At 46.8% G+C, this 17859-nt stretch overlaps 1 protein-coding gene across 4 annotated transcripts; it reads left to right on the top strand.

The window, feature by feature from the left end:
* Positions 1 to 3497: 3497 nt before the first annotated feature.
* On the top strand, positions 3498 to 13342 carry LOC119113971 (keratin-associated protein 5-2). Of its 4 annotated transcripts, XM_037238209.1 has the most exons (10): positions 3498 to 3566; positions 3895 to 3996; positions 6388 to 6471; positions 8164 to 8247; positions 9082 to 9165; positions 9974 to 10057; positions 10892 to 10975; positions 11796 to 11879; positions 12289 to 12390; positions 13093 to 13342. In XM_037238209.1, the coding sequence occupies exons 1-10, from the start codon at positions 3512 to 3514 to the stop codon at positions 13191 to 13193; spliced, it is 864 nt and encodes a 287-aa protein (XP_037094104.1). In that variant the 5' UTR covers positions 3498 to 3511; the 3' UTR covers positions 13194 to 13342. The 4 variants fall into 4 exon arrangements, with proteins under 4 accessions (XP_037094104.1, XP_037094105.1, XP_037094107.1 ...); XM_037238210.1 differs by lacking the exon at positions 8164 to 8247; XM_037238212.1 differs by lacking the exons at positions 6388 to 6471; positions 8164 to 8247.
* Positions 13343 to 17859: the final 4517 nt, after the last annotated feature.

Below are 17859 nucleotides of genomic sequence, written 5' to 3'. Positions count from 1 at the left end.
GAAATACTCAGGTAGTATATGGTGTGTTGTCGGATGTGTACACAAATGATAAAAAGGAATCCTACTTTTCCGTAGTTTTTAAGTCTACATTTAACACGATGAGTTGGAACGTTTTATATTACTGCTTACAAAAGCTCAGTTTCGGCACCAAGCTCATAAATGTTTTTCGTTGTTCGCACAAACATACGTTTCCTCACATTGTCTTCAATGACCACTCGTCAAAACACACAATACATCTGGAGAAGGGTTGCAGACAAGGAGACCCCGCACCACGCCATTTTTCAAAACAGGTCCTGAAATTCGGTCAATTTGAATCAGACAGAATAATACCATTCGAGGATTTATATTAAGCGAAACACCCGTTAAAGTCATCCAATGCGCCGATGATAAAACTTAAGGCATTTACACGTGCAAACACATACCCTGACGTTAATTTGAACATTGATGTGAATGTGTTAAAAGATCATGAGATGATATTTCTCGATATCTGTCCGGACATGGCTTGGGACACTTCAGCAACAAAGTAAGAGTATTCGGCGACTGCAGCAGTAAGTTACAACCCACATCGTCACAACTGCAAAATATGTCATATGCGATGCGAGGCGTCGATATATTCACCCGTACTTCAATTACTTTAACACATTGTTCAAGCGAGACTTTGACACTGAAAAATACATAGCCAGAGAGCATGGTAAAATGAAGAACTAAAGAAAAAGTAAAATGTTTCATCGGGAAATATAAATTCTGTCAATGAATAAAAGACCGACAAAGCTTTCGGCAAGATTGTTAAAATCATCTCTATTCTTCCACCAGCGGATTTTGTGCCTTCTCTCCTCAACGTCCCCCTAGCCATGCTATTCGCTCAGTCTCTCAAGCGTGTCGTTCGGTCCTGCCGCGCCTGGCCGACTGGCGCTCTGGACCGCGCCACTGCGCACCCCGCAGTGTGGCCCTGTCACTGCTGCCGCTGCCGCCTCGCACCTGTCAACATGCCCTTCCCCTCACCCCCCCCCCCCCCCCTCGGACTTTGCTGCCGCCCCCTCTGCCGCCATAGCTGCCGCCGCCGCCGCTCCCGCCCAGCTGTGTGAAGCCGCGCTGGGTCACACGCTCGTGCCGGAATCTCGTGAAATGTCTGTTTCGTACAATTGTGTGTCTGTAGCTGAGTGAAGGATGTCGCAATGTGATTGATGTTCGTTGGTTTCCTGTTGTTGTGTAGCTTGTGTCTTTCGCCGACGATATCATTAGACCTGCAGCGCAGATGATGGGACAGTTTTGCTGAAGATGTGTAGCTGGTAATCGTCGGCTTATGGAACTGCAGAATTTGAATTACGCTGCTATGTCGTCATAAATGCCAAAGTGACTTCGAAATACTCTCCTCGATATACCTTTCCCCATTTTTTCGGGCGTGTAGCTCGAAAAACAGAGGGGCTTTGGTCTTCAGAAGGGCAGGACTGTAAACAGCACCAAAAAGCATTTAAGATGACTATGTTAGTTCAAAACCTCACATAAATGTGGGACGCCCCCTTTAACTTATTCGATTATTGCAAGTCATATTTCCGTAATAAATAGGAAAAATGTCCAGTTTCTTATACCATGCCGAACAAAACGCAATTCGTGACTGAAATTTGCACAGATTGCTCAACGTTGATGGAGAGCAAATTGATGCCCATAAGATTTGGAAATCACGCTCACGGACGCTGGATCTCAACGGCCGGACGATAATATTACTTGTGGCCTTGAGCGCAGCCTGTTGCATGGGGTGACAGGATTTGAATGACGTTGCTAAGGCGTCGTGCACTTACATTAATGCTTTCAGAATAGTCTCCACAAAATAGGCTGCACATCCTCGCAGGCGTGCAGCTCAGAACTATAGGAAATATTTGTTAAGAAGGGAAGAGCTGTGAACTGCACCGAGTAATCTCAAACTGCTTCTTTAATTTTCAAACCCCATACAAATGTGGAACTTTACATTCATTAAGTTTTTACGCTCAGTGCAGTAGATTATTGATGTACGCAGTGCGTTCGCTTAGCGGCATTCCATGTGCAAGACACTGAATTGACACTTAGCGGGGAGATTATCTCCATGTAGTTTTTCACTTTACACTTATAATCAGCCGAATTTGTTTTTACCATTTCGCCAGAATAATTATGTTTCAATGGGACGAAGGTTTCGTGTGGGCCGCAGTTTCTAAAAGACCACAAGTACTAATCTAATGTCGCAAGTATTGAAAACCTGTCACTAGAGCCTCTGAAATGAGCAAATTGATGACCGTTTTGGTATTTGACACATACCTGGTGAAGCATTTTGTTGATAACAAGGTAGTACTACCCACAACATGCTGTGAACATTTCTGCTCAAGGAGATGGCGTCGGCGTTTAAGTTGATGAAGGCGTCGCTCATGCCACACGGATCTGTGTGGCATGAGCGACGACTTTATGGCATGGCATGGCAATGTCATGTGCCACGCCTCACTACATGAAGGCTAGTGCAACGGTCAAAGCGGCGCACGGGCACACTGGAGGCTTGTGTAGGTGGGTAAATGTCGGGAGTGCGTGTGTGGGGGGAGGGGGGGGGGGGGGGGCGATACCGCGCGTATTGAAGGGCACAGCGTGGGTAGTGGCATGTGACAGTGCCGCCCCCGCCCCCCCCCCCCCCCTGGTCTGACAGGCATGAGATACTACAATATCGCAGCGAAATACTCAGCTCTGTAGAGCCTTCCACTTATTTTATATGCAATGTTTTCCCATCTCGCGGTTTTTAGAATGTTACGATCGAATAGGTATGCCCAAGACACCCCTGAAAAATGTTTTGCGTTATGTAATGTTATGAAAGAAGTTGTGTGTTAATGTAACGGGTGTCGCTCCATCACATATCTGCAACTGCACGCATCACGCCAAACTGAACGCCCTTGAGCGCCATTATTTCTTCTCCGAGTAAACAAACAGTACCCAATCCATTGTGTCTCAGTCGGACTAGTCATATCAAAGTCAACCAAACTTAAGTGGCGTCTCTCGGCAGTCTCCCAGTCCATTCCAGTCCGCTTTGCTGGACGATCAAATTCCTCAACATCTCTAGCGACATTTGTGAATGCGAATGCCAGTCCACTTTACTGGACGATCAAATTCCTCAAAATCTCTAGCGACATTTGCGAATGCGAATGCCAGCCCACTTTACTGGACGATCAAATTCCTCAAAATCTGGCGACGTTTACGAATGTTACGTGATTTATTTGGGAGTGCGCAATCTGCATAGTCCCACTAACCACGACCAGGGCGCACGCAGTTCCGCCTGATGTCCTGCACAGTGCCGTGTTGGACACCGTACGCCTCCTGCCAGCCTTTGACAGCGGTGACATTCCCGCAGAGGTTAGAGATCTGCGCACAGAAAATTGACGACAGCTATTGAACGTGTCAGGAGTAACTGACGTTGCACTGTGGCCTTCCTGGCTCGCCGTGCGTATATAAAGTGGGCGGGGGCCTGGTTGGGTATCAGGTTTCTCTTCGGTCGCCAAACATGCGCCTGCTACCTCTGATCCTGCTGCTCTGTCTGGCGGTCTTCGCCGTCGAAGGTAGGTTGCCGCACACGCTGATAACAGGTTGTTGGTTCCAGTAAATAGAGGAGTTGAGAGCAGGCAAATGTAGTCTGCCGATATGGCGCGGCAAGTCCTCAAGTACAACACCGACTCTTGTCGGTTGTAGAGCCGCCCTGCCAACTCCGCGGGATGTTATGTCTTGTCTCCGAAACCCAGAACGAAAATACGTCGTGTGCGTGAGAGTGAGTTCATATAAGTGCGCCACAATACGCCCAGGAACTAGGTACGGGCTCGGCAACAACAGCACGGCAAAAGCAGCCGGTAGAACCGCGCAGTGTGCCGTGTGACGGATTCTCCCTTCCAGGCAGAGGCAAAAAGGGCTTTTGCGGCAAGGGTGGCCTCTGGTGCCCCAAGGGCCAAGTCTGCAGACCCTGTGGCAGGGGAAGATGCTGCCGGCCCGTAAACCGTGAGTACTGCATGGGTGACAGACGGTATCCTATTGATGCGGCATGTCTCCGCGTTGCATGCAGATGAACAACACCGCCATATAATATCGCTGTCGGTAAATAATATCGGTATATGATATCGACATAAACTGACGGCATTGACATCAATATATTTCATTCCATTTCAAATCGCATTATCCAGTGAACGAAATGCTGATACCAGGTAGAACTGAGGCTCAGTGAGGCAAGTGGCAAACTATAGGCTCCAGGTGACGTGTGTCGGAGCGTCGTGCCCACTTATGCTGGCCCACCTGGCCACTTATCGAGCCATACTAGCCGCGATGCCCACTCTATTTCAAATGTAGGGATGCAACGCGTACTTATGGTGCGACGCAATCGCAGCATAGTCTTGCCAGGGCAATGTATCTCCAGAAAAAATCAGCAAAATCAGCCCCCGGAATTTGACGACATTTTCCCTGGCCTCCTCTTATCCCACATCAAGTGGGGTGAGAGGAAGACGGGGAAAGTCACCAAGAAAGACAGGGAGCGTGGAAATCACATTTCCCCGGGTGGTTTCGACGCTCGCTCTCACCTGGACATGCTACAGCAGCTGTCAGCCGTGGCTCAGTTTCACGGTCGCCCCGACGGAGGCTCCGTCAGAGCTCTTACGCAAACTTTTAGGAAATCTGACTGTGCGGGGCCAGGCTTGGTGGCGGAGGTCACTCACGATACCCGCGCCACCACCCCACTTCCTGCCTCTCTGCCTAGTCCCATAGCCCTAAAATGGTCAAAACTGACCGACAGGGCTATTATCCCCCGATCCCGATAAAAACATCGATGGTAAAATTTTCGTGTGTGCGCCCTGGGTGATTTTTAAAAAAAAAATTGATCGAGTGCGCGAGCCACAAACGTACCCCGCCAAAGCGACCAGCGGCGTTGTTCTGAATTCGATGTCAGGTAAACCCTCGGCCATCCTGTGGCTGGTAACAAAGGAGAAAAGACGCCTTTTCTGTCATTAACGTAATTTGGCACCATCTGAATTGTCACCTGGAGCCAAAAATTTCACAAACCGTTGGAATACAACTCTATATGCGATATACCACAAGAACGGAGACAAATTAAATGAAATGCGGTAAACCCATCAAACATTTTCGTTTTGCGAGTTTATTTGCACGAAAGTATCATGTAATGGCCGTAAAATACTAAACGACGATTGAGAGTTGACTAACAAAAGAATGAGATAAAGGCCTCATTGACATAACCAGTCTAGAGATGTGTAGTTTCCTGTCCATTTGAGGGAGGGTGGGATTGTGCCCCCAAACCAATGGTGAGGCTGCCTATTTTCAGTTATCATTTCTATCCATAATTTTTCACTTTTTATACCTTGTATGGTTTAGCCCCCAAAACTAATTTTGAGAAACTACACCACTGCTCCCAAGGCAGTGAAAAGAAAGCGCATCAAATCTGGGGAAAAACTTATTTGAATGCATTTCGGAGGCAGTTAGCCATGTTTTCCTTTGCATCCTCTTCACCCTCCCTCCTTAACCCCTACGTATTTTGGAAAACTGCATCCCTGGAGACTTTCATTTACCGATATCATGGTTCTACAGGCACCTGGAGACAATATCACTTTTCGTTTTGTGATATCGTACAATCAGCTGGAAACGAGGGGCAACCTTCACTGTCTTTGCATAATCGTTACCGGTGCAGAGTTCGCCCTTTCGAACATGACCCCAACTATTTGCAATAAAACCCATGTAATCTTGGTATCAACAGATGCAAACAATACTTTTGGTCACTTTTAGCACCTTGATCATCTTTATGTGCAATATGATGAGAACTGAAAGTGTTTAATCTCATGCCTGTCCACTGATCAATGCGCTAAGTATGAGGTGCAACGGGCAGTGTGAGAGGCCCGTGCCAGCGACGCTTGGCTTTTTACCTCAAAGCCGCTGTTCCTCTCAGCAGCAAGAGGCCCCGGATGAACTCTTGACAGGAGTCGCCCCAACTTCCTCCGTTACCTACGCAGCTACGGCTCATTTATCCACAAACAAAAATCCTCATAGATCAGCAAAAACCTTTAACGATATGCGCTTTAACGCTTTAACGCTAACGCAGTGCTTCGAAAACAAATGGAGCAGTAAAAGCACCGAGTCGTTGTTGCAGTGTGAAACTACACCGCCTTGCACTGCGAAATGATAACGAAGAGTTGCCATATCAAAAGTGACCTATCGGTTGCATTAATCCTGAGCATTTCGCTGTTGTAACATGGATGCCTTCACACACCAATGCATGTGGAGGAAAATGCCCAACACGCGACATCCTGTAACTGTTGTCCTGTAATGGTTGTCCTGTAACTGTTGTCCAACCTGTAATGGGTTGTCGAGTCTGACGGTGGCCCTACGCTTCAGTTGCCTGCGGCAAGCCGGGAGGCTTCTGGTGCCGTAAGGGCTACTCCTGCCAGTACTGCAAAGGCGGCAGATGCTGCAAGCCCAGTGAGTCTTGGGGCGGACGAGCGCTGTTGGGGCTATCCAAGCATGATATGTGTTCTCTCGTGTCGAAATGCAATTTCATGATGCTAAGGTTGAACATAATGTAAATAACGTGCGTTGCAATTGCCACGTCCGATAAATATTTGTTTTAAGTAAACGCATGGATCCACAGTGTATGCCGTATACACAGCGTTGCTTTCAACTGTTCTTAAGGTGTGATGTGTCGAATAGGTGAACTTTGCGTCCGATCTTCCAAAATTAGATATTGCAACACAACCATAAGGTCCAAGTAAAGTTCTGTGCGATTGCGATCTGGTGATAGTTGGGATTAATGCTGATAGGACTAGACCTACATATTTTATTTTATGGGCTCACTTAACAGCACAAATCGCTCCACAGTGCGCTATGCGCAGCACATGTTTTTACATAAATTGATTCTTCGGGTTGTTTTCGCATTGAATTCCCTATTGCCTGCAACGAGCAGCATGCGCATTTGGCACGAGGTCAGTCATTTATGGCACAACAAGGATTTGCACAAAGCATCGACTATTAGTACTTCGAAATCAAAGGGAGCGGTAAAAGCAGCGAGTCGTCGTTGCAGTGTGAAAATGCACCGCCTTGCACTGCGGAATGATAAAGAAAATTGCCGTATTAGAAGTGACCTATCGGTTGTATTAGTTATGAGCATTTCCCTGTTGTAACATGGGTACCTTCATACAACTACGCATGTGGAGGCAAATGCCCAATACGCGACATCCTGTAACTGTAATGAGTTGTCGAGTCTGACCGTGGTACTACGTTTCAGTTGCCTGCGGCAAGCCGGGAGGCTTCTGGTGCCGTAAGGGCTACTCCTGCCAGCGTTGTGGACGCGGCAGGTGCTGCAAGCCCAGTGAGTCTTGGGGCAGACGAGGGCTGTCGAGGGCTGTCGACACATGATGTGTGTTACCGCTTTGAAAGACAATTTCATGATGCCCAGGCTGATTGTGATGTTGATGGCGTGCGTTGCAGTTACCACATTTCTTTGATAAATATTAGTTAGCGGGAAGAGGATACATCCACAGTGCGTGCTCTATCTACAGCGTTGCTTTCGACTGCGCTTATTTTGTGATGTGTCGGATAAGTGCATTTTGTGCCATATCTTCCAAAACACAATATCGCAACACAACCATAATGTCCAATCCAAACTGTATGCGATGGTGATCTGGCGATAGTTGGCGGTTGATAGTGACGAGGCTAAACCTACATATTTTGCTTGATGAATTTAGATAAAAGCACAAATCGCTCCACAATGCGCTATGCGCAGCATCTGTTTTTAAAGAAATGGATTCTACGGGTCGTTTTCACGTTGAATTCCTTATTGCGTGCAACGAGCAGCGTGCGCATTTCGCATGAGGTCAGGCCTTTATGGCACAACAAGAATTTGCACGATGCATGGACTATCAGTACTTCGAAAACAAAGGGAGCAGTAAACGCAGCGTGTCGTCGTTGCAACGTGAAAATGCACGGCCGTGCACTGAGGAATGATACTGAAAATTGCCTTGTTAGAAGTGACTTATCGGTTGTATTACTAATGAGCATTTCGCTGTTGTTGCATGAATACCTTCATACAGCAATGCATGTGGAGGAAAATGCCCAGCACGCGACGTCCTGTAACTGTAGTGAGTTGTCGAGTCTGACTGTGGTACTACGCTTCAGTTGCCTGCGGCAAGCCGGGAGGCTTCTGGTGCCGTAAGGGCTACTCCTGTCAGCGTTGTGGACGCGGCAGGTGCTGCAAGCCCAGTGAGTCTTGGGGCAGACGAGGGCTGTCGAGGGCTGCCGACACATGATGTGTGTTACCGCTTCGAAAGACAATTTCATGATGACCAGGCTGATTGTGATGGCGTTGTTGCAGTTACCACATCTCTTTGGTAAATATGTGTTCGCGGGAAGAGGATACATCAACAGTGCATGCTGTATCCACAACATTGCTTTCAACTGCTCTTATTTTGTGATGTGTCGGATAAGTGCATTTTGCGTCATATCTTCCAAAACACAATATCGCAACACAGCCATAATATCTAATCCAAACTGTATGCGATGGTGATCTGGCGATAGTTGGCGGTTGATAGTGACGAAGCTAGACCTATATATTTTGCTTGATGAGTTTAGATAAAAGCACAAATCGCTCCACAATGCGCTATGCGCAGCATATGTTTTTACACAAATGGGTTCTACGGGTCGTTTTTGCATTGAATTCCTTATTGCGTGCAACGAGCAGCGTGCGCATTTCGCATGAGGTCAGGCCTTTATGGCACAAGGATTTGCACAAAGCATGGACTATCAGTACTTCGAAAACAAAGGGAGCAGCAAGAGCAGAGTCGTCGCTGCAACGTGAAAATGCACGGCCTTGCACTGAGGAATGACACTGAAAATGGCCTTGTTAGAAGTGACTTATCGGTTGTATTACCAATGAGCATTTCGCTGTTGTTGCGTGAATACCTTCATACCACTACGCATGCAATGGAAAATGCCCAACACGCGACATCCCGTAACTGTTGTCCTGTAATGGTTGTCCTGTAACTGTTGTCCAACCTGTAGTGGGTTGTCGAGTCTGACGGTGGCCCTACGCTTCAGTTGCCTGCGGTAAGCCGGGAGGCTTCTGGTGCCGTAAGGGCTACTCCTGTCAGCGTTGTGGACGCGGCAGGTGCTGCAAGCCCCGTGAGTCCTGGGGCAGACGAGGGCAGAAAAGGGCTGTCGACATATGATATGTGTGTTATGGTTTCGAAAGACAATTTCATGATGCCCAGGCTGATTGTGATGTTGATGGCGTGCGTTGCAGTTACCACATTTCTTTGATAAATATTAGTTAGCGGGAAGAGGATACATCCACAGTGCGTGCTCTATCTACAGCGTTGCTTTCGACTGCGCTTATTTTGTGATGTGTCGGATAAGTGCATTTTGTGCCATATCTTCCAAAACACAATATCGCAACACAACCATAATGTCCAATCCAAACTGTATGCGATGGTGATCTGGCGATAGTTGGCGGTTGATAGTGACGAGGCTAAACCTACATATTTTGCTTGATGAATTTAGATAAAAGCACAAATCGCTCCACAATGCGCTATGCGCAGCATCTGTTTTTAAAGAAATGGATTCTACGGGTCGTTTTCACGTTGAATTCCTTATTGCGTGCAACGAGCAGCGTGCGCATTTCGCATGAGGTCAGGCCTTTATGGCACAACAAGAATTTGCACGATGCATGGACTATCAGTACTTCGAAAACAAAGGGAGCAGTAAACGCAGCGTGTCGTCGTTGCAACGTGAAAATGCACGGCCTTGCACTGAGGAATGATACTGAAAATTGCCTTGTTAGAAGTGACTTATCGGTTGTATTACTAATGAGCATTTCGCTGTTGTTGCATGAATACCTTCATACAGCAATGCATGTGGAGGAAAATGCCCAGCACGCGACGTCCTGTAACTGTAGTGAGTTGTCGAGTCTGACTGTGGTACTACGCTTCAGTTGCCTGCGGCAAGCCGGGAGGCTTCTGGTGCCGTAAGGGCTACTCCTGTCAGCGTTGTGGACGCGGCAGGTGCTGCAAGCCCAGTGAGTCTTGGGGCAGACGAGGGCTGTCGAGGGCTGCCGACACATGATGTGTGTTACCGCTTCGAAAGACAATTTCATGATGCCCAGGCTGATTGTGATGGCGTTGTTGCAGTTACCACATCTCTTTGGTAAATATGTGTTCGCGGGAAGAGGATACATCAACAGTGCATGCTGTATCCACAACATTGCTTTCAACTGCTCTTATTTTGTGATGTGTCGGATAAGTGCATTTTGCGTCATATCTTCCAAAACACAATATCGCAACACAGCCATAATATCTAATCCAAACTGTATGCGATGGTGATCTGGCGATAGTTGGCGGTTGATAGTGACGAAGCTAGACCTATATATTTTGCTTGATGAGTTTAGATAAAAGCACAAATCGCTCCACAATGCGCTATGCGCAGCATATGTTTTTACACAAATGGGTTCTACGGGTCGTTTTTGCATTGAATTCCTTATTGCGTGCAACGAGCAGCGTGCGCATTTCGCATGAGGTCAGGCCTTTATGGCACAAGGATTTGCACAAAGCATGGACTATCGGTACTTCGAAAACAAAGGGAGCAGCAAGAGCAGAGTCGTCGCTGCAACGTGAAAATGCACGGCCTTGCACTGAGGAATGACACTGAAAATGGCCTTGTTAGAAGTGACTTATCGGTTGTATTACTAATGAGCATTTCGCTGTTGTTGCATGAATACCTTCATACCACTACGCATGCAATGGAAAATGCCCAACACGCGACATCCCGTAACTGTTGTCCTGTAATGGTTGTCCTGTAACTGTTGTCCAACCTGTAGTGGGTTGTCGAGTCTGACGGTGGCCCTACGCTTCAGTTGCCTGCGGTAAGCCGGGAGGCTTCTGGTGCCGTAAGGGCTACTCCTGTCAGCGTTGTGGACGCGGCAGGTGCTGCAAGCCCCGTGAGTCCTGGGGCAGACGAGGGCAGAAAAGGGCTGTCGACATATGATATGTGTGTTACCGCTTTGAAAGACAATTTCATGATGCCCAGGCTGATTGTGATGTTGATGGCGTGCGTTGCAGTTACCACATTTCTTTGATAAATATTAGTTAGCGGGAAGAGGATACATCCACAGTGCATGCTCTATCTACAGCGTTGCTTTCGACTGCGCTTATTTTGTGATGTGTCGGATAAGTGCATTTTGTGCCATATCTACCAAAACGCAATATCGCAACACAACCATAATGTCCCATCCAAACTGTATGCGATGGCGATCTGGCGATAGTTGGCGGTTGATAGTGACGAGGCTAAACCTACATATTTTGCTTTATGAATTTAGATAAAAGCACAATTCGCTCCACAATGCGCTATGCGCAGCATATGTTTTTTTACAGAAATGGATTCTACGGGTTGTTTTCGCACTGAACCCTTTATTGCGTGCAATGAGTTTTTTTAACGTACTATGCGCATTTGGCACGAGATCAGGCCTTTATGACACAACAAGGATTTGCACAAAGCATGGACTAACTGTACTTCGAAAACAAAGGGAGCAGTGAAAGCAGCGAGTCGTCGCTGCAACGTGAAAATGCACCGCCTTGCACCGCGGAATGATAATGAAAATTGCCGTATAAAAGTGACTTATAGGTTGCATTAGTTATGAGCATTTCACTGTTGTAACATGGATGCCTTCACACAAAAATGCATGTGGAGGAAAATGCCCAATACGCGACATCCTGTAACTGTAATGAGTTGTCGAGTCTGACCGTGGTACTACGCTTCAGTTGCCTGCGGCAAGCCGGGAGGTGTCTGGTGCCGTAAGGGCTACTCCTGTCAGTCTTGTGGACACGGCAGGTGCTGCAGACCGAGTGAGTCTTGGGGCAGCCGAAGATTGTCGACTATGCACCAGTCAGTGATGTGATGTGCTTGAAACAGGAGAAGCCCTACGACAGCAAATGCAGGACAATTGACGTGTGTTTTTTGTGCCAAACGGCAATTTCATGAAGCTAATGTTAAACATGTTGTAGATGACGTGCGTTGGAATTACCACGTCTCTTTGATAAATAATCGTTTAGAAGTAAAGGCATGCATTTATAGTGCATGCCCTACCCACAGCATTACCTTCAGCTGTTTTTAAATCGTGATGTGTCGTTTGAGTGTTTTGTGTGTCATGTCTTCAAAAACTCAATATCATAAACAACCACAGTGTCCAATCATCCCTATGGCACAGCGAGCCAGCATCTGAGGTGACCTGATTGGGTAATTACCCTTTTTCAGTCAATACTTGCAGATATGTCAACCAGAGTTGCGGTAAAGGTCGCCGGTGCCTCCCCTGCGGACCGTTCAAACGTCTCTGCTGCCAGAGCGGTGTCTCGCTGTGTAAGACTGAGCATCCACTGGTTGCTGGGAGCAGTACATCAGCACATGCACATAAATTGTGGCGTTCCGTGCCCCATCATTTCAGCAGTCTTCATTTAACTCGTTTGCCAAGCCACCCCCTTGTAGCACAAGTCCATGACAGCGCAATCTGTCATAGTAAATACCATTGTATGCCTGCACCATTATGACCCCTTGATCCTTGAGATATATCTTGACCCTTGAGATATATCTTGCGTCCGTTGGCAGTTTGTAGCTACTTGCATAATCGTGTTTACCTTGTCTGGTTACGGAGCTTTCTATTTGTTCACATTCTTCAGATATTGCCAGTACTATCGAGCCGCACCCGTAGCATTCGTTGTCGAAGACATCCCATCGAAGTTGAGCCGAGGACACACCAATAGGCCTGACAGTGGAGACGTGCACAAAACGCAAATTGACTAGAGTAAATCTGAAATGGATTTAATTGAACTGGGTCTGCGTCATGGCTCGTTTCGTCTTTTTGCAGTGCTATCTGTCTCTCAATATGTAATCACGCTTTGCCTTGGCCATTGCGTAGTGTTATGTCGATTCGTTGTGTCCTTGCATTCTGTTAGTTCCCTTACGAAATGGCAAAATTGGTTCAGTTCTATTTCCGAAGTTCCGCTACATCGCAAGTGACCATGGAATACGTCACGCTTACAAATGCCGTGTATCCCGTTTTAGACGAATGCCAACGGCGTTGCCGGAAGCCCAACCACTGCGTCAAGTGCAAGATTGGCTACTGCTGCCGCAAGGCCTGCTATGGCAAACGCTGCAAGCACTAACTGTTACTGGCACCAACTGCAACAGACTTCAGCAACAGAACAGCTCGACAGATATGGCGCTAAAGCAACGACACATTCAAGAATATGCGTTTTGGTCTCATTTGTTCAAAATAATGCGCTATAGTTGCTTCTGAATAAACCTATTATCATTCGTCTGCTTCTTGAATGCTGACAGGTCCGCCATGATGCACTTTTTGTGTTGGGGACAAAGGCAGTTGCAAATAGCAACAAGATTTGACGACATTATCCTCTATATGACAACCATGAGTGATACTGCGGAAGAGCATAGAAGCTAAGATGCTTGTCGCCAGCAATGCTCCGTGATACTGCTTAGCAGAGCACTTCACGGATTGGGTCGGCCACAGATTGCGCATCAATCCGCGGACCGGATCGGACCGGATCAGGTATTTCCATCAAAACATGGATTAGGACCAGACCTGATTTTCAGATCAGGCCCACACACATTGCATGAATTGAAAACCATTGTAATGGAAGTAATCATTAAATAGTCCCTGAAATGTTCCATTAAGTGATCAACTCAGAACGAAAACATTTAGACTAAAAAATTACATTAGTTTCAACTCTGAGCTATGTATGGGCACGCTGAACAGCACACAACTCAGCTATAGATTACAAAAATATTGTTTTTGGTCAACAGATAACACCTTAAAAAGGTGCAACAAAGTTACTTTTCTCGGCAGTAAATATCCCTAGAAATATAAAAACCTCTATGTGTCTAACCACTTCAAGTCTTTAAATTCCTCAAGTCTTTTGAACGTAAAAAGTACTGGAAGACATTCCAACATTCTTAGATAGAGCCCTCTCACCCCATGCCATTTGTTCCATTGGAACCGGAACCTAGCCTAACTTCCGAAACGGTATTCGATGCTTCCTTTAAAAAGTCGCCTTCAGTACCTCATTAGCTGTCAATTGCATCAGATAGTTCTAGGATCGCGAGGTGATGCTCTACTTTGTGGTAAGCTTAGCCGGTCATCGTACTATGTCGTACTCGCTTTCTACCGGTTAACTATTACATAATTTCCGGAACCTGTGACCAGGAATCGTTTCCAATGTAGGTAGTAGGTAAGGCGCACCGTTGGTCACCATGCAGGTTAATACTCTCTGTGGGCTAAAAAGGAGCAGAACCACTGTTGATTGTGTGAGTGAGCATTGTGGTGTGAATGTTGGTGTGTGGAAGTGTGTACAAAATGGAGGTGGTGAGTTACCAAGATCTCTCTTTGACTGACTCTCGAGAAAGGCTGGCACGAGCGAGGTCTACACTGGTATAACTATCACACCAGCAGTAAGAAATTGGGTACGCATTGGTGCCATGACCCGGATTCGCAAATATCCATTTGCAAGTCATCAATCTCCGAGTTTTCTTAACCTATCCTGAACCTATCATTAAAAGCTTGAGCCAATATCTAAGTGTGTGAAAGGGTTTCACACGCATTCTTATATGTTGCTACTTACTGATTCACCCGACTACATCCACACCTATACCTTCTGAGGGTCAGCTTATTGCACAAGCTATGCAAAAAAATTGTACACGAAAGTGGGGTTCAAGGGCGTACACAACCCGTAATAATATTCAGCGAAGAGAGTCCGTCAAAATTTCAAGACTGGGCAGGAGATGTGGAGAGCATCTTTTGCACAACGGACGATGAACTCATGTGACTTTTGGCAACCCGTACTCCGAGTGGACCTGCAGGAAAACATGTCTCTAGGGTTACTGATAAAAATGCCCAAATAGGCCTGAAGGGTCTCTGTACGTAACTGCATGAGCGAAAGATCCCCATTGCGTTCAAATGCAGTTGCGTCAAGTCAAACAGCATTCTGGAGAACTTGCGCTTTTTTCAGGAGGCTTCAGGCGCATGCATGCGAGGCTTTTCATGATGTGTCTAGTCCCGACGGGCGACGTTTTTCGGCGGAAATTTTCCAAAAAAAGGAGAAATTGACGATACTTAGCCCGTGGTATCATCCGTTTGCAATTTTACACGTTTCAGGAAGCAGCTTTACGTGTGCGGAGACCGCAAAAACCTACCTGACATTTAAAATGTGTAGAATGTACAATAAGTCCCACTGAGGAACCCGGATATCGAAATAGTCCGTAGCGTACCTGGTTCTGGAAGAGTTGAAAAAATAGGGGAGGCGCTTTAAGAACTAGGCCCAAAGTTGGATAGTCTCGAAATAGGTGTCAGCTTTAAAACGGAATTCACATCCTTACGTAACAAAGAGTCAAGGTCACCGCAAAATCGAGGATATATAACCCGAAATGGACCGCCGCGGAAACATCCATAAATTTTGCACAATCACGTCACTTTCAGCCGTCTCAACGGTCGGGGAAAATGCAGCTAACCGCGACGGATTTTCACTCCATCTTCGTTTCAGCCTTCGCATCAACCCCAAAACTTGCAGCAACGAGCCTTATGATGCAAGTTCAAGTTATCAATGGGCAAACAATGGTTGTCCTGCATGCGCTATTTGCACAAAAATAGGCCACTCTCAACGTAATAGTCGTGCTGGAAACAATCCTCAGGGCTCTAACTTAAAAAAAGTCCGGGAAACTAAGTTGGTCCTCTGTTCTTGGAACTGAGCAAGAGGAGGGCCAATGTGAAAATGGCTTAGCTGGCAAAAGTGCGCGAATCTTTATGAAATCGAACACTCCTATATGCTGGATATAAGTTGGCAATCGCAAAACGTACTCGGTGGTAGATAGGGGCGCGGACTTCCTTATCTCTCTTATTTTCCGTGAAGCATTTGACAGAATCTTGCTTAAAAATGTCTATGATTTTTCGACAAAGAACTACACTCTCTTTCATTCCATTTTTGGACATAGCCTTCAAGCTTTTGGAATTGCTATTCTTCCTGTAGCGATTTCAAAGCTCCATAAAACATTCAAGTTCTAACTTGCAGAAGGTCCTAAAAACCACTGTGTTTTGAGAAATGATGTTCTCAAACGCTTTGGCGCAATTAAATTTTGGCAGGAAGGCACATATGACTCAAAATAGCGTCATTCCTCTATACCCTCAAAATCTGACATGTCAGTTAGTGACATCTTTAGTCCGGACTCCTCGAAGGGCAACAATTCTTGCGCAGTCTTGCGTCAATTTAATTACGTCATTTACGTCAATTAGCCAGCTTTCATCAACCGTGCACAGCTCAAAGAGCAAAATTGTTAAATCGAACCGCTGAATGCCGGTCGCTGTCTCAGTGAACAGCCAGGTCTTTTTCCGATGAATCCCGTGGGGTGTCCGGATATAAATGGACGCGCAAAACCGTCCTGGTTAATACCACTACCAGAGACCATACTTTGCCAGCCCGACATGTTACGGGCATTGCTGAAACGTTACAACAAGCCGAAATGCGCACCGTAGAAATAGATAAGGACTCCGGACATCAAAGGACCACTCTGGATCCTACTTCCAAGCTTCAAAAGGCTGATCTGTTACACATGCGTGTCTTTGAGGACAATACAAAGCGGTGTATGTCATTACTGAGATGTGTGAAATCATCCGCACGTGTATCCCCTATCCCCGAATACAACGGCGATGTGTTCGAGGGTGATGAAGAGCGAACCAACTGCCTAAATGAGCATTTCTCCCGAAAGTTTAGTGACCCTACAGTCAGGGCTCTATCCGGCCAGCCACTGTCTGATGCGCTCGGGCTAAACTGCTTTACCGTGCCACATGACCGGGTAGTACAACTGTTGCACGGTGTGTATGCGCAAAAGGGCTTTGGTCCTCATGAACTAAGCGTCAGGATCTTGCGAGAGTGTGCCGATGAGCGGCCGGAACCGATTCAAGGGGCATGCCAACTATCAGTTAGATCCGGCACCTTTTCTAACGAGTGGAAAGAGGCTAATGTGATCCCAGTGTATAAAAATGCGCCAAAATGTTACCTGAAAATCATCGATCTGCATCGCTTCTGCCAATTTGTTCAAATATTTTAGGGGGTCGCTTATGATAGCCTGCTACCTGCTTCCCTACCGGTCGTACCATCATCCCAGTGTCGTTTCCTTCCGAAACGATCCTGCATCACCAACCTCTCCTGCTTTCTTGAACATTGCTGGACCTTAATTGCCTGAGGCAAACAGACTGACGTCATCTGCACGGATTTTTCCTCGGCGCTCATCAGCGTCAACCATATGCTTCTGTTGCACAAGCTTCGACACTCTTTCGGAATTACTTGTGTCGCGTACGACTGGCTTGAGTCGTACCTGACCGATCGCAAGCAGCGAGTCGTCCTGAATGGCAAGCAGTCTGACTAGGTTCCAGTCCTACCCGGCGTACCAGAGGACAGTACCTTACGACCGCTTTTGGCATCTTTTCTGGGGAACCTACCCAGTCGCATGGCAAACGAGTGCATCATGTGCGACGATGATGTAAAACTCCACCGATGTATTGAAAGCAGCGCAGACTGTGTCCCCGTCCAGTTGGACTTGAATCGTCTCCGCCACTTGTCCAGAACCTGGCGACTCGGCGTCAACCCAGTAAAGTGCAATTTCATTTCTTTCATGCTCCGGACCTCTCCTCTTGTCCATCAGTGCAAAACAGACGGTCACTACCTGTAAACGAGTGATCAGATCCGTGACCTCAGCCTTCTATTGGACGCAAAGCTCACTTTTGCTTCACATGTTGACGCTACGATCGCCATAGTTAAAGGA

The sequence above is a fragment of the Pollicipes pollicipes genome, unplaced genomic scaffold (genome assembly GCF_011947565.3).
Source record: "Pollicipes pollicipes isolate AB1234 unplaced genomic scaffold, Ppol_2.1 Scaffold_7262;HRSCAF=8765_pilon_pilon_pilon, whole genome shotgun sequence".
In the NCBI taxonomy this organism is placed as follows: Eukaryota; Metazoa; Arthropoda; class Thecostraca; order Pollicipedomorpha; family Pollicipedidae; genus Pollicipes; species Pollicipes pollicipes.
Note: the sequence above shows the minus strand (reverse complement) of the source record. Positions and strands in the feature narration are given on the sequence as shown.

Excerpts from the sequence above, each read along its gene's own strand:
- LOC119113971 (XM_037238209.1), top strand. The coding sequence starts at position 3,512 with ATGCGCCTGCTACCTCTGATCCTGCTGCTCTGTCTGGCGGTCTTCGCC. Across the intron at positions 3,567-3,894 it reads GGCGGTCTTCGCCGTCGAAG|GCAGAGGCAAAAAGGGCTTT; the intron begins GTAGGTTGCCGC and ends TCTCCCTTCCAG. Across the intron at positions 8,248-9,081 it reads CGGCAGGTGCTGCAAGCCCA|TTGCCTGCGGTAAGCCGGGA; the intron begins GTGAGTCTTGGG and ends CCTACGCTTCAG.